Source organism: Quercus robur, chromosome 12, assembly GCF_932294415.1.
Source record: "Quercus robur chromosome 12, dhQueRobu3.1, whole genome shotgun sequence".
Taxonomy (NCBI): Eukaryota; Viridiplantae; Streptophyta; class Magnoliopsida; order Fagales; family Fagaceae; genus Quercus; species Quercus robur.
The window spans coordinates 18888909-18914392 of NC_065545.1; the positions used below are offsets into that span (position 1 = coordinate 18888909).

General features: G+C 33.3%; 2 protein-coding genes and 1 long non-coding RNA gene across 10 annotated transcripts in view; 1 reads left to right on the forward strand and 2 right to left on the reverse strand.

Moving 5' to 3' along the window:
* The window catches only part of LOC126708726 (putative disease resistance protein At4g10780), a 109922-nt gene that overhangs the window by 47275 nt on the left and 37163 nt on the right, over window positions 1–25484 (reverse strand). The window lies entirely within an intron of this gene.
* On the forward strand, window positions 5500–9648 carry LOC126708739 (uncharacterized). Its single transcript, XR_007649255.1, has 4 exons — window positions 5500–6057; window positions 8071–8158; window positions 9152–9281; window positions 9367–9648. It is a non-coding gene; the product is annotated as an uncharacterized LOC126708739 (long non-coding RNA).
* On the reverse strand, window positions 21060–23206 carry LOC126708730 (pentatricopeptide repeat-containing protein At2g22410, mitochondrial-like). Its single transcript, XM_050408641.1, has one exon. The coding sequence runs from the start codon at window positions 23111–23113 to the stop codon at window positions 21086–21088; it is 2028 nt and encodes a 675-aa protein (XP_050264598.1). The 5' UTR covers window positions 23114–23206; the 3' UTR covers window positions 21060–21085.

Genomic DNA, 25484 nt, shown 5'->3' on the forward strand with positions numbered 1-25484 from the left:
GGCATTCAAATGGGAAAGGAAATGGGAAATTTGCCTTCTGATGACTGAAGAAAATAAGAAATTGGCAAGTCAAGAGAAACTTTGTAAGAACATGCCAAGAAAACACTTCCAACTTTCCACTTTGGATTTCTTTTTCTTCCTTTCACTTTAATGGCCTGTTGTTGTTCAGAAGTTTGGAGAGGGAGGAGAGTAGAGGGGAAAAGAGTAGTGGGGAGTAGAGTAAAGAGTAATGGTTACCCTTCACCTTGTTTGGATGTTTTTAAAATTAGTAAGGGAGAATGGAGTAATTAGCAATTTCTCTTGTTTGAATGTTTTAAAAATTAGAATGGAAAGGAGAGGAAATGATTTAAATAGACAAATTTACCCCTATTTGAAAATGGACTTACAACATTGGTCTATAATTAATTTGTTAGATTAAATAATTATTTAATCAACATTCTCATTTCATCAAATACCACTAATAAAAGAATAAAACCACTATTAACTATTATTAAAAAAAAAAATTTATTACCTTAAAAAAATTATAATAAAAATAAATTTTCTTTATTAATGGAAAATTTTCAAGAAGCTTCACATAGGAAGCTCGGTGCTATCTTCAGCTCCCTCGGCTCCTCCTTCTCCGACGAGGACGAGCTCTGCCACATCATGGACGAGCTCGACTCCGACCACAACAGCTTCATTTCCCTGTTTGAGTTCGCCGCCTTTTGCTGCTCTAGCTCTGAAGATGGCGGATCCTCCGAGCTCCGCGATGCATTCAAGCTCTACGATCCGTCGATTCTGATGGGCATTGAAGCGATGTGTGAGAACCGAGAGAGCGTGGAGAAATGGCAGAGGCAGAGGTGGAGTTTAGAGCACTTGCCTTCACACCTCGCCGATGCTCTTCTCCACCACCTCATCCACCATCGTCTCCTCTTTCCTTCATTACTCGAGTGCCTCCTCTTCTTTCAAAATTTTGAATAATTTGAGTTTTCACTGAATGAATTTGATGATGAGCTCTGAAATTTTATCTTGATGTGTGTGGTTATTTGAATCTGGACTCAGTGAGGGAAGAGATAATTGAGAATTTCACTGTATCTTTAATCATTTTCTTGGCAACCAAACAGATCATTACGTTAGTGTTTAATTTTCTCAAGAAACAAACAAAGATTATTTATATAATCAGTTTGTAATTTTGTTAATTTAGAAAGGATAAATTGGAGAATTCATTTGGTGAATAATTTATCTACTCTACTCTCTCTCCAAATCTCTCTAATTTGAGGGAATTAAAAATGAGGGGTTAGAGGTAGTTGAAACCCCTTCGAATCCCTCTCTCTCATTCCTTAAAAAACTTCCAAATAAGGTAATTGAATTACTCTCCCTCCCTTTACTCTACTGCCCCTCCTTTTTTAAACTTCCAAACATGCCATAAATTCTGTCAGTAGATCATTATTGGGGGTTAACACTTGTGATTATTTCGGTTCTCTTCTCCCAAGTCTTGGAGTCCATTTGGTAACAGATTTTTAGTAACGTTGTTTAAGTGTTATGAAAATACGTATGAGTTAAATGATATTATGATGTTTAAATACTGAAAACTGTTGTTTAAATAACATTTACAAACACCCCCTTACCTTCCTTTTAACTTTAACTTTCTCTCTTCTCAACTTTTAACTCTCTCTCTCTCTCTCTCTCTCTCTCTCTCTCTCTCTCACATACACACATATATGGACCTTTAACTTTTTGACTTTTGTGTCCAAATTATCCAAAGTGCTGTCGGGCAGGTTTTTGATTTTGTTTTTTTTTTTTTATGTTTTCATTTTTATTTTTATAATTTTAAACATTCAGCTTATTTGAAATGGGAAGTTGCAAGCATTATTGAACTTCCGTGTACAGTGTACTCCTACGTATCACATCTCTCAAATTTCATAGTTCATGCATCTTATGCAACCCTGACCCTCCTCCTTGGCCACCCAAAATTCCCTCCTCCCAAAGAGTCGCTCAGATTTGTTAGGAAAGCATCACAATACGCATGAAAGAAAGTTCATGAATTGAGCACTATCAGGAACAGAGTCTTACTCTTCTAGTTTGGACAACAAAAATAAATGGTTTAATACCCTATAAATCTCTTTGGATTGAGGGTGTGATCCATCAGCGACTAAAAATTCAAAAAACTCACCCTCTACCTCTATCAATCCACTACCAGGAGTTTTCTTGACACCCCTCCTCACTCATCATATTTTTAACCATCCTTACATCAACCTATCTTCCCTCATGAGCACAAATATCTGCAAGCAATGAATATATACCACTATCTTTAGGATCCAAGTCTAAAAGTTAAATGGTCTGTTTAGATTGAGGGGGAATAAAGGGAGTAGAGTAATGATATCACATGACACAATTTAATGAAATCTCTCTCTCAATATGTGAGACTCACATGTGTGAACTTACACATATTGTGAGAAAGATGTATTAAATCGTCTTATAAGATAATTTTACTTTAGTTAAGTTACAAATTATACCCTCAAATTTTGCGAAAAATTCAATTCAATCCTAGAACTTTAATTACAATCAATTCAATCTCCTAACTCTGAACTTTATTCAATTTAGTCATTCCGTTGAGATTCGTCAAAAATGAGCAATTAGTGTTCCAAAAACATCACAGTTTGGATTTTTAAAATTTTCTTTAATTAAAAAATTTCATTCAAATTAATAAAGAATATTTTAAAAATAAAATAAAAACATAAATTTAAATCTATTATCCTTCTCCTCCGTCTATCAGGGCAAGCATCCTTTCTTTCTTGATTTGATCCATTTAGAGTCAACCATAACAAAAAAAACTTAGAAAACAAATCTTGGCAAAGCCAATCAATTAGCTGACCGAGTGGGCAGGGCTATAAAGCTTGCTGGGCTGAGAATTGATCAATTAGCTGATCAATTTTATTTTATTTTATTTGTTTTTAAGAAACAAACACACATTCACGTGAGAGAATGAATGATATTTTAACATATAAACACACCATAAACTCCACTAAAAAATCATAGCAATTTTTCTAATTTTAGTTACAAAAAGACACAAAGGAGACTATCTTCATGTCGTTTTTCTTGTTACCAAAATGTGTGTATTTGTTTGTGTTGTGGGTTTTATAATTTTTGTTTAAATTCTTTTTTAATCTTTAATTACAATCTCCCTTTTTTTAAGTTTTAAAAAATTTATAAAAAAAAATCGAAACTACGCCATTTTTGAGATTGGGACAATAACGACCAATACAGTTCCACAAACACTAACAAGAAAACTAAATTAAATAAAGTTCATAGTTGAAGAACTAAATTGAATGAAATTGAATTTACGAGACTGAATTGAATTTTAGACAAAATTAGAAGATATAATTTATAATTTAACCTTTAAAAAAAACCTTTGGGTTTGCTTTTTTTCCCTTCCCGTTTAACAATTTGTGTGTTGTGATTGGTTGATTTAACTTTGGATTCTCTTTTTTTCCTCAACTTCAACTTTCATTTCTCAGATCTTTTCATCAGGAACCTGGGGTTACCCCTAGATATAAAAGCTTTTGAATAAATTATAATTTATCTTAGTCTAGGTTGATCATATCATAATTTATTACATAAAATAAGGTTTCGTTAAAAATAGTAAGTACTATTTCACTCGTGAGATATATGTACAATTTTATGGGTGCAACTTGTGAAAGAAATCTTGAAGTGCACAAGAAAATAAATATACCTACAACTAATGTTGTCCAAGTAATTTGTAGAGAAAATCTCACTGCAAAATAATGTGAATTATAACAGAATTCTTGCCCACAACTTCAAAACTCTATGATGTAGAACACGTGGCTTTATATGGCCGGACTATGGATCTCTTTAATTTTAACATTTGTTCTCCTTAATACTTCTTCAATCGAGGTAGTATATGGTGTTTGCGGTGCATGCATCTTCTCTCTCACATGAGGGTGGATCCCACAAGTGTGAGGTCCACCCTCTCTTGTGGGGTCCACCCTCATGTGAGAGAGAAGATGCATGCATTGGAAACACCATGTATTTTCTCCTTTCAATCAAGGAGTGTCTATTCACCAAATAATGTATACTGATCAGATAATGTTTTTAAGTGATTATTCATAAATAAACCTCTAATAGAATGAATCCTTATGTATAAGACTATCACTCATATTATAAATATCTTGTATAGGATTGAATTTTATGGGTGCAGTGTAACATTTCAAGAATATAGCCTTTGCATTTTTGGGGGCTTTCTTTTTTTGGGGGGGGGGGGGGGGGTGGGCAGTTTAAAAGATGATCACGTCTTTAGATTTCATTGTTGTAGGATTCTGCTACTTGCTCTCTCTCTCTCTCTCAAATGATATTCACTGTATGAGTAGTATGCATTTTTTATATTTTAGGCCTTTTACCATTACATTATACATCTACAAATGGAGCTGACCCCAATTTTTTTAGAATTAAGATTTAGTTTAATTGAATTGAGTTATCATGTTAGCTTTATCTATGGTAGTTTGGTAGATGTAGGAGCTGTAGTGCAAATAGGTACAACTTGGTTGATCTGTCATCTCATGTGAACTTGTGCAAGGATCTGTTCATCAACTTCTGTGTAAGCAGGGATGTTGGAAGGGATGGTTTGATATTTATCAGGAAATTGTGTCCATCAGAATTTATAAGAATTGTCAGTGAAAAGAAATTCTCCATCTATTGAGGATGGAGCATAATTATTTGTTGGTATGTCAGTTGTTGTTGTTGTTGTTGTTTTTTTTTTTTTTTTTTAAATTTTAATTTTAATTATTGGAGGCAAACTTGGAACACACTTTTAAAATATATGAGATCTTGCCAATTCCATTGTGATTTTTCATTTAGCCCTTGATCTCATGCTTGAAAAAAGAGATAACAGTTCCCAAGAGCCTTGTTGCTCAATTAACACTTTCTAGCATTTCCAACAAACCTTTTTTAGGATTCAAATCTCCCTTCTACCATTATTGTAACGATTGAATTTTTTTTAAAAAAAATGGTAATAGTTTTTAAATGTTTCTCACGATTTTGTATATTCCATCAATTAAGAAGTTCTTAGCAATCACTAGGATGGTCATTCACGATTTTGTATATTCCATCAATTTAGAAGTTCCCAACAATCACTGGATTGGTCATTTAGATGTTATCTGATGGTTTTTATCCAACTTGGGATAAGATCCTCTCCCATTTATATCCTCTAAAGTCCTCCAATTTTTGTATTTGAGAGAAACAAATCATAAGAATATTCTAAAAAATTACTAGAGGTGGTAGCTTGTAGGTTTTCATACATTTTTCTTATTATTGTTATTATTATCTATATATATATATATATATATATATATATAAAACCGAAACTTTTGAAACTTCCACAATTTTCCACGTCAGCCCAACATTAAAAAAAAAAAAATCATAAACCAAAAAAAAAAAAAAAAAACACTTTTCTAAAACGCAAAAAAAAACTTAAACGCAAGTTTCTCAAAAAAAAAAAAAAAAAAAAAAAAAAAAAAAATCTTAAACGCAAAATCACAGAGGAACCCTAAGCCTTTAACACGTTCTACCTTCCCAAGCTCTGCCGTTTCTCCACACGCAAATCGTAGCTCAACGGCTCAACAGCTCAACGGCTGCACCTTCTCCGGCGCCACCCTTCTCCAGTTCTATATTTGTCGGCCCCACCGTTTGATTATCTCTTCAGCCCTCAAGTATACTCATCCAAAACCTTCTTCTCTCTCCTCAGAAACCCTCTTTCTCTCCAAAAATCAAATCCTTCTCCTTCCCCTAAAATCAAAATCCAAAACTTAGGATGAGAAAGAAGGAAGAGCCGATCAGATACGTTGGGAAACGATTGACCCGTCGTCTTTACCTCTCAGAGCTCGCCTTACTCTCCATCTGACAAATCAAGGAGAGGAACCTGGTAACCCATCGTCTTTACCTCTCAGAGCTTGCCTTACTCTCCATCTGACAAACCAAGGAGAGGAACCTGGTACAATGATGAAGAAGCCAGAATTCTTGACGACCTGCAAGGCTGACCAGCGGTCGCACTTCAAATCCAAGGTTTTCTTTCTTCAATTATATTGGATTGGGAAATTCTAGCTCTTTATATTATAGATTTATGTTGCTGTTGGCTAATTGTTTTATTAAATGCTTGCCCCTTTTTCCATTGTTTTTTGAAGATGTTTAATTGAATGGTACAGTGAATTTTCCTCACAACCCAAGTAGAAAAGGATTATATATAGTATCTTAATTTTGGAACCTAAGAACCTATTGTTGATGACAAAAATAAATTAAAGAATTTGATGCTTGTGTTTGTGCTTTCCCTTATAAGGTTCTCAAGAGTTCGTTTGTCTAATTTACTTTGCTCAAATACAATGCGTATTTTGTAAGTTTCATTCAAGCCATAAATGGAAATTGGTTTTAAAATTTGCAAAATTTGTATTGAATTTCTTTGTATCACCAAACTTAAAATTCATTTAAATATCTGTAATATGCCTTTTGTTTTCATAATGATGGAGGTTTTGGTTAAAGCTTGCTAAAGAGTTCTGAATTGTCTATATAAAATACTTTTGTAAAGTATGTTACCCTCTAATTATATATAGAACATTACACGAAGTTGATATGAAGGCCAAATAGATTTTGGCTAATTAGTAATAGTGTTATTTTCTGCATTTTCAAGTTGAAGCTTATCATGTAAAATTATTCATGACTGTCCCTTCTTAGGCTCATACCATTATATTTTCATTAAGAAGAGAGCTGCGCTTTAATTTTTCCTAAGGTTGTTATGATTTTCATTTTCTTTTTGCTCTTGGAGAATATATTTCTGTACCTCTCTTTCTTTGTAATTATTACTATCGCATTCATCTAATTGAAAAAACATAGTTTAGCTTAAGATTGTCTAATATTCATTCTTTTGATATTTGGGTGTTAAGCATTCTTGGCCAGCTTCTTTTATATTCAATTGTCTTTGCAAACAGCTCAATATGTGTTTGTGTACTTTTATAATTCCTGGACTGCACAAGATTTACTGTAGTCAGTGAGATCATATTAACTGCAATTTCATTCTCTAATTCATTATAAACTGTGTATGTGAATGTGTCGTCATAACTTGGAAATTTTTATTGATTGTTTGACCATTGGTTGTGAGATTGATATTGAACTTGGACTTGGTTTTATCCATATGGTATATAATTTTAGAAGAGTGATTCTACTCTTTGTTTAACCACTTAATACTTGTGTTACTGTCCTTTGATTCATTGCTTGTGGGAATTTACTTTTTGACCTTAGTAGTTTAGATCATCATAGTTTGCTAGAAATCCATTGATTATGTATGACCTATTATCTATCCCTTTAAAAGAAAAGGTTTGTGAAAGGGGTTTTTTTTGGCCCCTGTTTGACACTTTCTCAGTGGGTATCATGTCAAAGGTATTACAATCTGCTGGTCTTACTACCTGTGTACATTGCTATTTTGTGCTGATATCCTAAGTGCTGGTGTTGTTTGTGCGTTGTTGTTGTTGTTGTTATTGTACATGCTTATATGCATTATGCTTCTGGTGTACTTAGTGTTAGCTGTATTGTGATACTTGGTAGCTGTTAGCACCGTAATAGGAATTGATATAAAGTCCTAGGATGTTTTGGTAGTTATTGGCAGGTCACATTCTGTTATAGATGACCTGACTAATTAGGCATGTGCTCAATGTATTATAAAGCATGTGATAGATTAGGAGTTAGTTAATCAGTTTCAGTTGCAGCTTAGTTTAAAAGGCTGCAATGATTGTAAGAAAGAATATCAGGAGAATAGTAATCTAAGTTTACTTTCTTTTGTTCTCTAATCTTTCCCCCCAATTCTTAGGAGGCCAAGCAAACTTGAATCAGCCATTACAATTCACAATTCACACACTTCATCACTCCAATTGGTCAAGAACTACAGGTTCTTAACAAAATTATGGACTTAGTGAATGTTAATATGGGTTGTGGTTGCTTGCTTGATGCTAATAAAGAGTTCCAGATCTATCAATATGTTAATGATGTGTCAATGAACATTTTTTACTAAATAAATTGATTTGCATACAGGTTTAGAGGAAAAGATGAGACTCAAATAGGAAGAACAGATCATCCTACACCATAAAAAAAAAATGAGAAGGCAGTAAAAGGAAAAGAGGTAATAAATCATTCAATAAAGCGACCACTGACTTTTACCCATAATGCTCAAGCTTAGTTTCAAGATAGGAAATAATGCTTTAGATTTTGATTATCATTTATTTCATGGTGTGATTATGAATTTTCGTGTGATTTAAAGGTGACTTGGTGTTTTTCAATGTATTATTGGAAATGAATAGTTATTCTACAATTGTAAAGTCTCATTACATTAGATTTTTGCTGATTTGATAGGGCATTTTATGGTGGGGTTGATATTGAACATAGACTTAGTCTTAGCAATTTAATTTCACCTTTTTGTGAATGGCAGGGGTTTAAGAAGAACATTGAATTTTGATTCTTCTTTTGAGTTTTAATTTCATGTTCTCTTTAAGTATATTTAGTTCAGTTGGATTTAATGTGTCATAGGAAGGATTCTATCTAGGTTTCTAGAAAAAATAATTTCATGATAGTGGAAATAAACCATTTTGGGAAGAACAGTGGGCCCTTTTTTATGTAAATTTTACTAAATTTTCTTGAATTATTTGAATGATTACCCCAAAAAAAGGTCTTTAATTTTGTCTCTTCCACATTAAAAAAAAAAAAAAAAAAAAAAAAAAAAAAAAAAAAAAACCTTAAGTTGCAAACTTGGAATTGACCATGGAAGGAGACTCATTTCTAACTCTCTTTGATTCCTTAATATTCAGAATGTAGACTCAGTATTTCATTTGGCCTTTCTTTCCTTCTATTATTCTTCTTCTTCTTCTTTACTCCTTCATCCCTTTTATTTATGACTTAAGTTTGTCAAAAAAAAAAAAAAAATTCTGTGTGAAACAATTAAATAGATCATTTACTGCACTATAATTGTCTATGTTCTTTTTTAATCACAATGATCCTCCAATCATAAAATAACTAATGTTTGTCTTATTTTATCTAAAGTCTGTAACTTCACTTTTTTATTCCATTGTACCGTTTCCTTTGTCTTGGTATTTTAAAAGTTTGTATGTTTTCATTATAGGTAAAAGTCTATGTTACAAATAATATATAACGAAAGCAGTTGATAATGAAGAAATTAGCTTGATGAAACAAAACAACTTTACATCAGTGGGATTTGGGTCTGAATTTGATGTGGTAGCTGTTCCTAATTGGTAGATTCTCATTTTCTCATTTTTCTTTATCTTTAATCTCCCAAATGTGCATACTTTGAAAAGTGGTACATCTTTTTTGTTCCAGGTTGATTACTTATCAGAAGGAAAAATGTTCAGGCAAAATCTTCTTAAGAGATGCAACGCAACAACCACCTCTCTCTCTCTCCCTCTCTCTATAGTGGAAAGTCATGATTTCAATAATTGTGTAAATTGGCATTGTGTTGCCTTTTCAATCCCATTGAGATGTAGCATTTTTATTTACTGGCAATGTTAGAATTTAGATACATCTTGGACATCAAGAATGATTAATGTAATGTATAAACTATATTTGAATGATTAATGTAATGTATGAATTATATTTGAATGAGTATGGAATGATGGGGTTGAGGGAGGGAGAGAGGGAGAGAGCGAGGGAGATGAAATTGGAGTGATTATATTTGGAATTTAATTTATGTGTAATTAATTGTATTGGAGTATTCTTATATTTTCTAAATTATGATCTCAAGCATTTGGTTACCATGATATCTCATCGTATGTGATAGATTTTATTGCTCTGGTATATAGTTTATACCTTGATATCGGCTTTTTTTTTTTTAATGTTAGGGAAGTTGTGTCAATTGATTGACATATCATTATCAACAGCTTTCCCGTGCATCATACGGGTTAACGACTAGTTATTATAATATAACCGAAACCTCTGAAACTCTTACATTTTTTCACGTCAGTACAATATTTAATTAAAATTATCATTTTATTTAAATAGAATTATTTTTGTTTAGTCTAAATTTAACAAGGAGTGAAATTCTATCTCTCTAACAAGTCCAACTTAAACTCAAACTCATCATTATTATTTTTTTAAAACAAAATTATTTTTGTTTAATTAAAACTTAACAGGGAGTTAAACTCTATCTCTCTAACAAGTCCAACTTAAACTAAAATTCAAACATTGATAATTTATCTCCAAATTTGTGAGGTTAATTATGAGCTGATGACACTTGATTACAGTGATAAGCTTGAAGGTATGAAGGTGGTTTAGAGGTTCTGGTGGATCTTCTAGCGAAATGAGGAACATAATTAAGAAGATATGATGCACTAGGAGAATGGCTAGGTACAACAGATGTAGTAGACTCAGTGAGTGCATCCGATGCATCAAGTGCGTTAGGAAAATCTTGAGTTTCCTTATCAGGATCATGATGAACTTGGATGATGGTGTCATCAGAAACTGATGAAGAAGGAGAAAAGGCAGTGGATAAAGGAAAATCAGAGAAAGTAGGTGAAGGAATAGAGGGTATGATAGGTAAGGGAATCAAATCAGCAGGCTCAATAGTTGTCCCTTTTGAAAAAGGGAAGACAATCTCATGAAATACTACATCCCTAGAGATAAAAACAAAATGCGATTCAAGGTCAAAGAGTTTGTACCCTTTGACATTAAAGGGTTAGCCTAGAAAGACAAATTTCCTAGCTCTAGGAGAGAACTTATGCTTGTGAGGATTGGTATTGGTGGCATAGCAAAGACAACCAAAGGTTCTAAGGTGAGAATAGGAAGGAACTTTATTGAAAAGGAGCTCATAAGGGGTTTTGTTATTTAGAAGAGGAGAGGGAAGCCTATTTATCAAATGGACAGCAGTGAGAACACAGTCACCCTAAAAGGCTAAAGGAACATTAGATTGTATTTGTAATGCCCTAGTTGTGGCAAGTATGTGCTGATGCTTCCTTTCCACAATTGAATTTTGTTGTGGAGTATAAATACAACTTTGCTGATGAATAGTGTCATTTGAATTATAAAAATCAGGCATATTAAATTCAAGGGCATTATCAGATCTAATGGATTTGATTTTAGTTCCAAATTGAGTTAGGACTTTATTGTAGAAGAAACAATTATGGCCCTAACATCAGATTTATTGCCCTTGAAGCATCATCAACCATAGTGAGAAAAAATCTATGACCATCAAATACTTAAACAGAAAAGGGTCCCCAAACATCCATATGCACAAGATCAAAAGAATGAGAAGATCTTTTATTATCAAAAGGGAAAGGAAGCCTCTTTTGTTTTGCCAAAGGGCAAACAGTACAAGACTTAGTACAACAATGTTGAAGAAAGGGAAAAACATGACTTAGGGAATGAACTTTTACATCAGAGGGGTGTCCTAGTCTTGAATGCCAAAGAGAAAACAGATTATTTTGAACAGTAGAAGAACAAAAACCAGTAAAAGACTTGAAATTGTGCTTGGAGAGAAAATCAGCAAGGGAGTTAATGGCTTGAGATATGCTTGAATCTTGTAACAAGTATAAACCATCATGCATTTGGCCCATTCCAATCATTCTCCAACTGGTAAGGTCCTATATAAAGCAAAATTTGGATAGAAAAACAAGGCAAAAGGGCTGTGATTTAGTTAAAGCACTAACTGATAAAAGATTGAAAGTGAATGAGGGGACACAAAGGACATTTGTAAGAGCAATGTGAGATGAAAGTTGTATGGTTCCAATGTGAGTTACAACAGCAGCTTCCCCATTAGGCAATTCAACCATAATGTGTGAAATTTCAGTATAAGGAGTTAACAATTGTATGGAACAAACTATGTGATTACTTGCACCAATGTCAATCACTCAAGTTTTAAGTCCATAAGCTCTCCTATTGACAATTTTAGCAAAAAATACTGAATGCTTAAAATTGATAGAGGTATCTACAACTGCATTTGTTGGTAAAGCCACTACATTAGCAACATGTGGTTCTAGACCTTGTGGAAGTTGCTGAGTAGAGCATGAACCAATCAAGGCCAAGAGTTGGTGATATTGATCATGAGTAAAAGCTGGAGCATGAGAAGCAACAACAGCTAAGGTGAAATCTACAGTGGCATGAGGAACATTGCCTTGAAGCAGCTCAAGATTTTATGAAACCTGATGAGTTGAGGCATTCTTGTTGTTCTTGAACTTAAAACCTGGAGGAAAACCATGCAATTTGTAACATTTATCCACTGTATGACCCAATTTTCCACAATGAGTGCACAAAGGTCTCTCCTTTCCTTTGGCATTGTGACCAGAAGTAGTAAAATTCTGTGATTTGGTGGCTAAGGTAGTTGATTCAACCCTGATTGAATTTCTCACAGACCTTTGCATCTCTTCTTGAATGAACAAGGAGTATGCTTTTTTGATTGAAGGGAGTGGATCCATTAGAAGTATTTGAGTCTTCACTTGAGAGAAAGATTCACTGAGTCCCATAAGGAACTTCATCACTGACTCCTTTGCTTGAAGATTTGCAAGTCTTTGGTTAATGCCACAAACACACTTTCCACATGTGCACAAAGTAAAGGGACTGAAATTCTATAGCTGATCCCACAGCACCTTCAACTAAGTGAAATAGTCAGTAATGGATTGTTCTCCTTGATGAAGCTTAGCAATTCGCTTCTGAATATTGAACACCTTAGGTCCATTTCCTTGACAGAAAGCATCTTTGAGATCGGTCCAAATCTCTAGGGTTGTGACTTTGTATATGATACTTGCTTGGATTTTGGGAGAAACTGAATTGATGATCCAAACTCCAACCATATTGTCAGCTTGGATCCAAACTTGAACTGCTGAAGGAGAATCCACCAATGGTAAGGAAATGGTTAAAGAACCATCTATAAAACCAAGCTTGTTCCTGGCAATGAGTGATTTTCTCACGGATCTTGCCCAAGTAGGGTAGTTCTCACCTCCAATTAAAGGTTGAGAAGTGAGCACAGCACCAGGATTCTCTCCGTGATGCAAGAACAGAGGATCATTGGATTGTATGAATCTTGTGGTGGAGATGAAGTTTCTGAGGAAGTGTTTGCTGCTGCAGCAGCCATAGAAGAGCTTAAGGAAGCTTTACAAAGATCAACAATGGCATCGAAAGAAGGGAAATTGAAGAAGAAGAAGAGGAAATCAGTAGAAAATTACCAAATTGAAAGAACCTCATTTCATAAATTTCTAGAGGATTGCTCTGATACCATGTGAGAAATTTCTAATTTGGTAAAACTGATTTCTTGATTTGCATTAATAGAGTTTAAGGCTTTATATACAAATCGAGATACACACTTTGTAACTAACTTAACAAACTCTTAAACCTGCTACAGTAAATAACTAACCAAGACATGTGTGAATTAAAATTAACAAACACTACTAAACTAGAAGAAAACTACACCGCCGTTTATGCAGCTTGTTATTCAACTTCACTCTTTTGTCTTGGCAACTCGATGCTCCTTGCTTTTGGCAACTTGATGCTTGATTCCCTGAAGACTATGTTTGTGCAATCTGCCTGGATGAATGCCATTCCACCTGTTCTGTAACTGATCCCTTAGCTGTAGAAGTTGATTCTTCAAGTTGCTTCACTACAACTTTCTTGCCTTGGCTTTGATAATGCTAGTCTAAAAGAGAAACAAAAGTTAAAATGACTAATTACCTTTGAACTATGAGCACATCGATCATTAGTGAGCTACATGTGGTTTCAAAACCACTTAGAACACTATTTGTCAACCTCAGAGTCCGATATCTCACAGATGATCAATTAATCAGTTGTGTTGTAGAAGAACCGTAAAATGAAGGGCATATAAAGCTATGAAAATACTCTTCATTTGTTAAGGTCTTGTATACAGGTGGGCTTCCTGACTTTATAAGCTTCTCAGCTAGTCCAACGTCCATTGATGAATTGGGATAGCAAAAGGTAACCATTAACAGCCTTTGTTTTTTACTTGTTCACCACTTCTCTATGATCTGGGGCTTCGTAACTCCCATTGCTCATAATCTGCTTAATCTAAGTAAATGTTATGAATTTGTTACCTAAGTTTACCTTGCATTTATACTTTTTCTACTGCAATTAATCTTGTAGTCTGCTATCTTCAAATAATTCGGGTGTGGTTATATTTTTCAACAAAGTACTTTGCTCACCGTAAGGTATTCTTCTCCCATTTCTCTCTTTTTCAATTCGCTTCATTGCTGTTTTGGGTTATTTTTCTACCATAAAAATTCAAGATTTGATTTTTCTACTTCTAAAATACGTTTTTTATCATAAAAATCTCATATCTGATTTTTTGCCGTCTCAAATGTGTTTTTCAGTTTTCACGACTACTTTTTCATTAATCATTAAATTAAATTTATATATTGTTACATCGTTTAAATAAACTAGCCGTGAGTCCATGTGATACGTGGGAATACACACACACACACACACACACACATATATATATATATATATATAATTGGGTGTAATATATTAAAAGTAACACTTACTTCAAGTATTGTCAATTTTTTAAAAAGACAAAACTTAGGTACAGTACTTTAGGTGTTGTTCCTTAGGTTCTCTTCTTAAGATTTTGCCACATGGATACTTACCTAAAAAATATACTTCCATCCTATGAGAAAAAATCCACATAGCAGAATCTTAAAATGGGAACCTAATGAACAACACCTAAGTACTGTACCTAAGTCTTGCCCTTTTTAAAATGATTTCTACAAGAATTTTTTATCTATTTATCTCTACAAATATATCATTATATTATTTTTTGTATGTTTGATAAATATTTTTTTAAAGTGAACCATATCTTTCTAACTTTTGTTGTAGTATGTTATATTAACCTAATATACAACTTGATAAAGAGCTATCATCAGGAGCAGACACCATAAGTTGAAACTCTCTAAAAAAAAAAAAACCTAATACACAACTAAACATTATAAGTTTCAACTCTCTTAAAGAATAAGGAGATATCGTGTAATCAAAACTCATCACAAAAATACAAATTTATCTTAACCAAAATTAAAATGAAACCAGAGAAACAAAAGTACTTCATCATAATTTATTGTTCAAACAATTGGTAGGAATATTCTAATTCATTGCCATGTAGATTGTATTTTGATATAAACTCAAATTGCTATTTCCAAAAAAAAAATCTAAGTATTTACCTAAACCAAAATTCAACCAAAGATATAAAAGGGAGAGAGAAGACTTTGTAATGAGAAATTTATATTAAAAAAAAAAAACACACAATCCCCAAACATATATTTAAAAAAAAAAACCATTAATCTAAATTAGAGTTATAAAAAATAACAAAAATTTACCGAGAGAGAGAGAGTACTCACAATTTTTTTTTGTGGTAAAAATATGGATTGAAATGGAAGAAATGATATCAAATTTATACAAATAAAATGAGAAGAAGAAAAGTCAAGTTATAAAAAAAGAGAAAATGATGAAGAAAGTGTAACGGCGAAATAGAGAGTAGTGGGGGAGGTAAAGAGGCAAAGAGGAAAGAGAAAAATTGGAGGAAATGTAAGGCGTGTACAAATAAAATGGGAAGAAGAAGAGTCAAATTATGAAAAATGATGAAGAAAGTGTAACGGTGAAGTAGAGAGTAGTGGGGGAAGTAAAGAGGCAAAAAGGGAAATGAAAGGTTGGAGGAAGTGTAACTATAGGTGTGGACTAATAGGGAGAAGAAGATATTTTTGTTTTGGATTTTTTAGAGAGTAGTGAGAAGAAGATTTTAAAAAAGAAAAGAAGAGATAAAAAATAAGTGAATGATATGACTTAATGATTAAGTAGTAAAATGTATTTTGTGTGTGTATATATAAAAGGATTAGGATGGAAAGAAAATGACACTCAATGTTGAAAGGAGCTTTCAATATAGACAATAAACAATTAGAATTTATGATGGCATGTAGTGTATTACATTTGGCTACAAATTTTTTTTTTTTTTTTGATAAAAAAAAATAATAATAATAAAATAAAATAAAATAGTGATATGGTCGCTAATGTGACTTAATAGGAGCGTAGTAATAATAAATGCTACGCTTGCTTTTAGATATATATAAATGAGTAATACTATAGACACAAACTATTTTACAACATTTTTACAAATTGCTGATATGACAAATTTTTACTAATTTTAATATGGGCTCATTACTAACATCACATTTTTACTTACAATAATTATTTGAAAAATGCTAAAGCCACCTCAGCAATTTATAAAAATGTTATAAAATAATTTGTATTTGTAGCATTACTCGTATATAGATTATACATGCATTTCAATATCAGAACAATAAGTATTAGATCTGTTCAGTACAATGAGTTTCAGAACACAAACTATTGTCCATATAGTTATAAATGACTTTTAATTCTTTAATATATAGAACACAAAGCTACAAACTATTGGGTAATCAAATGACATTAGAAAGAAGTGAAAGCATACCTGGATAGGAACGGCAGCGTACTTGGCTTTGGCTTGAGTACCCCATATTTCTTCAAAGATACTGATTATAGTGGAAAAATCACACTTAAAATAACGCCAAGAAGATAACAAAGACCATCAAATCTCCTATCTAAATGCAATAAATGTACTTTTTCTGCCTTAGATTTTGGGTAGAAAACTCAGTAAGCGAAGCAAAAGACATCAAAAGGGAAAGGAAATGGGAAACCTATTTTCCTGATGAATGAAGAAGATGTGAAAGTGGCAAGCAAGTGGAGAGAAACTTCGCGGTGGTAATGGTATGACAGGCTCAGAAAACAAAACACTTCAACTTTCTACTTTGGTTTCCTACTTTTTGTCCCTTTCAAGATTCCACTTCAACTTTAACTTTAGCTTTTTCTCTAGGGACAAAATAAAAATCAACAATAATTTGACAATATTTTTAAATTAATATTAAAAAAAATTAAATTTCATATTTTTTTTGAGCTCATATGAGTTGGTAGGCTATTTTAGAATATTGTGAAATAATTATGGACTTTATCATTTCCGTGTGAATTGGCGTTATTGTTATGAACAAGTAGGCTATTGGTTCATGCGTGAATTGGCATTATCGTTTCCATTTTCATCATCAGTGACATGGGTTTGGGAGTTGCATGTTAATCATGCCAACTAATTGTAAAATACTCCCACTCAAATAAAGAATCTAACACATAAATTATGGTGGTGATATCCTTAATTGTAATTGAAACTTCCTTTAATGTATAATACTCCCAATGTGAGTACTTTATGAGTTTTTTTTTTTTTTTTTTTATGAAACTTTATGAGCTAATAATTCTTCTTTATGATTCAACAACCTATTAGACATTTAAATCCTTTCAATTAGCTCAACTAGTAAAGTCTCTTACAGTCGAATAAGAGATTTGAGATTTGATTCCTACCTACACCAAAAACCAATTGGTATCTTGGTCAGATAATAAAGAATAATCATCAACAGCGAACTTCATAAATTGAAACTAATAAGGATAAAAATAGTTTCCGTTTTCATCATCAGTGACATGGGTTTGGGAGTTGCATGTGAATCATGCCAACTAATTGTAAAATACTCCCACTCAAAAAAAGAATCTAACACATAAATTATGGTGGTGATATCCTTAATTGTAATTGAAACTTCCTTCAATGTATAATACTCCCAATGTGAGTACTTTATGAGTTTTTTTTTTTTTTTTTATTTTATGAAACTTTATGAGCTAATAATTCTTCTTTATGATTCGACAACCTATTAGACATTTAAATCCTTTCAGTTAGTTCAACTAGTAAAGTCCCTTATAGTTGAATAAGAGATTTAAGGTTTGATTCCTACCTACACCAACAACCAATTGGTATCTTAGTCAGATAATAAAGAATAATCATCAACAACGAACTTCATAAATTGAAACTAATAAGGATAAAAATAGTACTTAGAACCGTCAGGCATAAGCTGATGGCTACAAGCGAAACCTTCAGCTTCCATTGGTAGAGGTCATCAAACGAAGATCTAATAGGAGCACTGAAGGGAGTCCGCGAGGCACATTTAAGGGCTGACGCCGTTAATAAGCTGACGGCATAAAGCTGACACCACTAAAGTTCGGGAATAGGGTAAGCTAATGACCTTGATATGGGTTTGCTTGCTATCCACGATTTTGTATATAAGGGAATGTCTTGCTCTCCACGTTTGATGTTACTCAAAAGGATCCCTATAAGGAAAGGATCCCGCAAAATACGCTCATGGGGACTCCTATAAGGAAAAGACTTCTAATCAAAGGAAAAGAGGTCAACCCTCTACTACTATAAAAGCACCAATGCCTTCACAAATCAAGGTACGCATAATTGACCCCGCTCTAGCATTTTAGAGTTGTGATAAGTTCTAACTTGACCTTCGGAGGGTATTTGGCTGGCACCACACCGGTGCTCTCTGCAAGGTCTTCTCTTTTTGTTATGCAGGTGTTGTTTCGAGTGTGCGAGAACCGTATGGCTCACTGGTGACTTTTTCGGCATCATCAGAAACTATCTCTATAAAAAAATGTGTCTTTTTATACCCCAAACAAATAAAACTATTTTTATATTTATACTATGTGCACCAAATGAACATTATATATTTTATTCTCTAAAAACAATAAAATATATGTTCAAAATACAAAACAACTAGAGAGGAATTAAACATCAAAAAATCTACCAAGCCCCATATGCACAACATGGTCTTTACTATTTGGTCAGCAAACCTTTAGTCATTAGTTTCATTGCTATTTTGGTGTTCTTTGTTATTTTTTGGCATTCTTTTTGTAATTTTGTAACCGTGAACTACATAATGTAGGATAAAGAAGTGTAATTGTTTATTTTATTTTATTGCAATTGGTTTGTTTATGATGATAAGTTCTAAAATGAATGGACATGAAAATGGAAGAGATAAAGTAAAATGAAATTCTCGTGAAAAACAAGGTCATGAGTCAAAGTAAGACGTTGCATTGGCATTATTTACTCCTTATATCCTCATTGATATATTTTATGATATACCTTCATTGCTATTTTGGTATTTATTTTTTTGGTATAAATTTTTTAATTTGAATTTTTATTGTTATTTATTGATTAAATATGTATCATATACAAAGATTTATTTATTTTAAATATTTATAATATATATAAATCAATTAATTAATTATATATTGGATCAGATCTGCTCAGGAATTTGGAACAATTTGTGATATATAAAATTTTAAGGAAACCTTATGGTCCTTCACATTCTTTCTAGCACTAAAGTGCCTTAAGTTTGATATGCTTACTTCGACCTCCACTTTTTTTTTTTCATTCTTTTTTTTAGAGAATTTCAATTTATAGCGTCCGCTCCTAATGATAGCTTTTTATCATCAGACTAAAATACCAATCAGTTTTTGGTGTATACGGGGATTGAATCCTAAATCTCTTATTCAACCATAAAAAATTTTACCGATTGAGCTAATTGGAACTCACTACCACTTTTATTATTATTATTAATTTTTTTTTTTTTTTTGATACAACCACTTTTATTATTCTAAGAGAAGAAACTCGCAGCCAAATGGTAACAAAAAATTAAAGGTCTTGAAATAGATTCGACAATCTCAAGACCAATGACAAAGATCCTTAACCATAATATTTTTGCCGTAGCTTCGTAGCATGCAACAAATTATATCTCCATGATAGATGAAGCAACAATAGTTTGTTTAGTACTTTATAATGCCACTAGAAAGAAATAAAATATATTATAAAATAGACTTTCTTGTGTCTAAACGTCCCGCAAAATCAAAATATGAATAACTAATCACTTCCAGCAAAATCAAAATATGAATAACTAATCACTTCCAATAAATCAATATGTGTGTAAGTCACCTTATAATACTTGGGGTTAAATTTAATTGAAGAACTTAAATATTATTTAAGGATTTGTATCTAAGTATTACTCATCATAATATTATACTTAGAAGAATAAAAAAATTTTTTTAACATGAGTCACTTTTGTGGCTCCGTACTTTGCGGGTGTGTGCGCGCGCACACACACACACAAAAAAACTCAAATTTGTAGGAAATAGACGTGATGCATTTTTCCCCCATAAATATTATAGAATTTGAATTTATAATATTCACTTCAATAATAATTGTTTTTTATTATCATGTCACAACACTTAATGGTTTTTGATGTAGTTAAGGTTTGAATCTAGGTGTTTTGTTCAATGATAAGAAACTTTAACTATTACATTTCTGAGATAAGAAGATACTAGGTGAGGAGAGGTTGGATTGAACTATAGAGATAGAACACTACAAAAAATGTCATTACTCCTAGTCATTAGATTTTACCAATTATTTGGCAATAAGCGATGGACGATTATCAATAAAATATTCCTAAAAATTATGGTGGACAACCTTTCAAGGTTAAACCTCCAAACTCCAAAGATAATGCGTCAGTTTTCTTTATAAAAAAATGGTGTGTAGTTTTGTAAAGATGATTCTTGTGTTGGGGTTCGAGTGATAACAAAAAGACCCTCGTTTGTTGAGAAACTGACGGTCGTTTATGGGATGCAATGAATGGTATGCCCTTTCCTCCACTATCTACCGGCTCCTCTAAGAAGCGCTCTCTCATTCTCACACATAGTTATTAGTTATTACTGCAAAGCCACTCTTAGTTAATGAACGTAAGAGTTAACTCAAGACCTCCCCAATTAACACGCCAGTAGTGGCAGGTCAAGTACATGTTACTTGATTCATGTGCGCTTGAAAAAGAAGAATAATATGCCTAAGTGCAAAGCGTATTATAAGCCAATGTGAGGAAGAGAAAGGGAAGTTGAAGAGATAGGTTTGGGAGAATCAGATATTGCACCAGAGAAGAATGAGAGGAAGTCTAGATGGGTCAAGTTGAGGACCTTGGTTTACACTATAAGTCTATAAGCCAAGACAGTCGCTCAAATTTTGGTGTCTTATCTCCTTGATTTCATGGTTCATGCATGTTCTGCAACCCTGACCCCTCATCTTGACCGCCCAAATAATCCCCCCCAAAGTCAGTCACTCAATTTGTAAATAAAGCATCAAACACATTAAAGTTCATTAATTGAGTTTAGTACCAGGAACAGAGTCTTCCACTTTGGACAGCAAAAATATTTCGTTTAATACCCTATAAATATCTTCAGATTGAGGGTGCGATCCATCAGCAACCAAAAATTCATAAAACTCACCCTCGACCTCTATCAAGCTACTACCAGGAGTTTTCTTAACCCCTCTCTCTCTCATCATACTTCTAACCATCCTTACATCACCCCATCTTCTCTCATGAGCACAAATATTTGCAAGCAATGAATAGATACCACTATCTTCAGGATCCAAGTCTAAAAGCTTAAAGGCAGAAAGCTTACCCACCTCAACATTCCCATGCATTCTACAAGCATTAAGAAGGGCGCCCCATGCAGCGACACTTGCTTCCATAGGCATTTTTGTTATTAATTCATAAGCTTCTTCTAGTAGCCCCACTCGACCAAATAAATCAATCATGCAAGCATAGTGTTCAACCGTTGGTTCTATCCCAAAATTTCTTTTCATACTTTTGAAATATTCTCGACCTACAGAAACCAAACCCCCATGACTGCAAGCCGATAAGACACCCACAAATGTGATTTCATCAGGCTTAAATCCCATATTAATCATCTCATCGAAAAGGACAAGGGCTTTTGTAGCATGTCCATGAGAAGCATATCCAGCAATCATGGAATTCCAAGAAACCAAATCTCTCTCCACCGTTTCGTTAAAAATCATTGCAGCTGCATCAATACTCCCACATTTAGCATACATGTCAATAAATGCATTTGCCAGGATCACACTAGGTTGAATCCGCTTTTGATTAATATAGTAGTGGTGAATCCATTGACCCAAATCCAAAGAACCCAGTTGACCACAAGCAGAGAGCACACAGACCAATGTGTTCTCTATTGGATGCAAACCAACTCCCACCAAGTTACGAAACAACTTCAATGCTTCCTCTGGTTGATTATTCTGAGAATAACCTGCAATCATTGCATTCCAAGAGACCACATTTTTTTCAGGCATGGCATCAAAAAACTTCCTTGCTAAATCCAACTCACCAAACTTAGCATACCCATTAACCATAATAGTCCATGAAAACACATCTCTAATTTTCATGTCATCAAAAACCTCCCTAGCAGCAACCAAGCAACCACATTTTACATACATATCCAACATAGCGTTTTGCAAATTCAGGCTATAATTAACGTTCCTCTTTTTTATATACTCATGGATACTTTTTCCCATAGTTAAGTCCCCCTTTAGGGAGCACGCTGAAAGTACAGCAATCATAGTAACCTCATTTGGCTCAACATCACTCATTAACATTGAATTAAACAATTTCAATGCCTCCTCCGAACAATTATGCACCACATATCCATCAATCATCGAGGTCCACGTAACAACATCTCTTTCAAAACTTTGATCAAACACTTCACGTGCAAAATTCAAACACCCACACTCAGCATAAAAATGAACCAACCCATTTCTCACTACTAAATCCGAATCAAAACCCATCTTCCAAATCCAACAGTGAACTGATTCCCCCTCTAAAACTGTACAAAACTGCTCGCACGCCTTGAGAGCAAAAACAAAGCTCCGGCGATCCATTTCGACGCATTCTCGAGCCATTTGACGAAAAAATGAAAACCCAATGGTGGGAATTTTGGCTTTACAGTAGCCCCTGATCATAGTGTTCCACATATAAGTATTGGGTCTTTCAATCTGAGAAAAAAGCACACGGGCATATTGAATGTCACCAGAATCAGCCAAAGCGCAAAATGCTAGGACTCGGCTGACAGGGAAAGTGTGAGTGATGAGGGCAGTGCGGGTCATGTGGGCTTGAATTTGTTTGAGTTGGAGCATGGTGGTGCATGACTCCATGATTAGCAGAGTTGGGTTGGTGATGATTACGTTGGTGGTTGAGTTCCATTTGGCTTTGTTGGTGGAAATTGAAGAGAATGGCCTGAGGCTGAGAGAGTGGAGGTGTAGTTGAGATCTGAGAGTGAGAGCAGAGAGGAGTAGTGAGATCGAGTTTTGAGAAGGAAGAAGGGGTTTCATGTGAAGCTCGAATATTTGGCTTCAAAATGCATTACGAAGTACTAGTATAGTACAGCCATTCAGCAACAAAAAGCTTGCCAATTAGTCGTTAGGGGTTTCCTTCTTTTTTTTCTTTTTCTTTTTTTTTGGAGCTGGTTATATATAATTATATATATATATATATATATTTTTTTAACGATTTTTTTATATTGTCCTTTATTAATGTGGAAGATGCCGTAAGTTCATTTAACTCAACTGGTAAAATATCTAATAGTTGAATAATTGGTGTTTTGATCTGATGATAAATAGCTATTACTAAGAGTGGACGCTATAAGTTGAAATTCTCTCAAAAAAAAAATATGCGGAGGATGCGAAACTTGCTAATGTACAAGATGTCCTAATTTTGTTTTAATTATGATTTATGCAGTACAACTATTTCTATTTCATTTTTGTTTTATTGTACTTATGTATTTTACATTAAATGGATTAGAACAGCACCATTCTAGAATGAGCAAAACTTTCATATTATATTATGTAACATGTGTGTGTATATATATATTTATATATTTTGATAATGTATTATGTCATATGTATACCTTTATAGTTGGGAAACCACTTTTATAAATGACTAAAAATTGAAATGGTTTTACTGGTGAAGAGGGTTTGTATTTTACAGTCAACGGGTAAAATAATTTCCGTTTGACCCAATTTTCTATAGGTACCAAACACACAGATTGGTGTAAAATAATTTCCTGAAATCCTTTTCAGGCGAAACAAACGCAGGCTAAGTCTTTAAAGTACATCTAATATAAGAAATGTTGCAAGCTCCCATATAATTAAGAATCTAAGATTTAAAATACAATATCAAATTTAGGGTTGGAGAAGGTGAATAGAAAGACACTTGAAAAGATGTAATGCCATACAAAAGCTTCATAAGATTTTCAAAAATGCTGTTAAGTGTTGAAAATAAATTAACAGACTGACTGATTTAGTAGAACATGGAAAAGTGTAAAAATAGAAACCAAAATAGCGTCAATATTTTGCCAAAATTGAGAAAATTTCAATTGAACATGGTGTGTAACAGGTTGCCATAAAATAGACCATGACGCTAATCCAATTTGAGCTTTTTGCAGGTTAAACTGAAGCAATACAGATCAAGTGACTTGGCTTCATCTCCTTCAATCTGTTCTTTTACAAAATTACCTGTTGTTCGAGCAAGGCTTTAGAATTTACTATTTAGAAGGCTAAGTGGGTCAACTTCATTTGACAGAAGTTTGCTATGTCTCTGCATGCCTTTATGGCTTGGTTGACCACCTATAGTCGATTTGCTACTTGGTGGAATCAAGGTTATTCGTTGAAAAGGGAAAGCATGAAGTCATGTGTTAGTAGATTGGCATTTGTCGATATTGTCTATCATCTATGGATTCAAAGAACTTCTTGGATTTATGGCAATTTGGCATTCGAATCCTCCCTAATGAGAGTATTTTAAATGTCACTACTTACTAGAAACGATGTGTGATTCTTCGATTGGTGGGAAAAATGAAGGTCAACGATTCTTTGAAAGACAGACTCTAGTGTGCCTTATGGAGAGTATGTGTCCATCCTTAGTTGAGTTTGCTCTTTGAGTATGCTTGTTAAATTGGTATCGTGTTTTCAATAAAACGAGAGATTTGTATTTTTAAACAAATTCAAATTTAGAATAGCTACGCAAACTTGTCTTTCTCTTTCCATATTTTTAAGTAAGTGTGTCGAAATTGACTAAATTGAACCGAATTAGACCAAATGGACCAAAGTGGATCAAATTGGACCGAAATGCTATAATAATGTGGTTCAATGGGAGCATAGGAACATTAAATGTTATGCTTCAACTTTTAGTTTTCAATAAAATACATCACTGCACATCTATAAGTGCTTGTGAGGTGTGAGGGGAAAAGGTTTGGGTTTAAGTCTCTAGAAGAAAGTTTCATATACATATACACATAGATTAGGCTAAAATAGAATTTCTATCTTGTATAAAAAAAATACAATTTATTCATAAAAATTAAAAAATAAATAAAAGGCCCCTTGAGGTCAATGATTGTCTATAATTAATTATGGAGCAAGAAGTGATAATTAATGAGTTTATCTCTTCATTACATTCCATGAAAGTCTTAAGGAAGAATTAAGATGCAAGAAAAGGCTTTAGGAATACTCATTATTACAAAATATTATTTCATATAGAACCTAATAATCTCCATTATCGGAGTAGTAACATAGGATTTAAGCCTATAATGTTAGCTCCAAAATTATTGTTTTTTTATTGTTGGATTGGTATCAATTAATCTTTTTGCTGTCTCACAAGTGAGATACAAATCCAAGTCCCTTATTTGAGAACAGTAAATTTTATTAATTG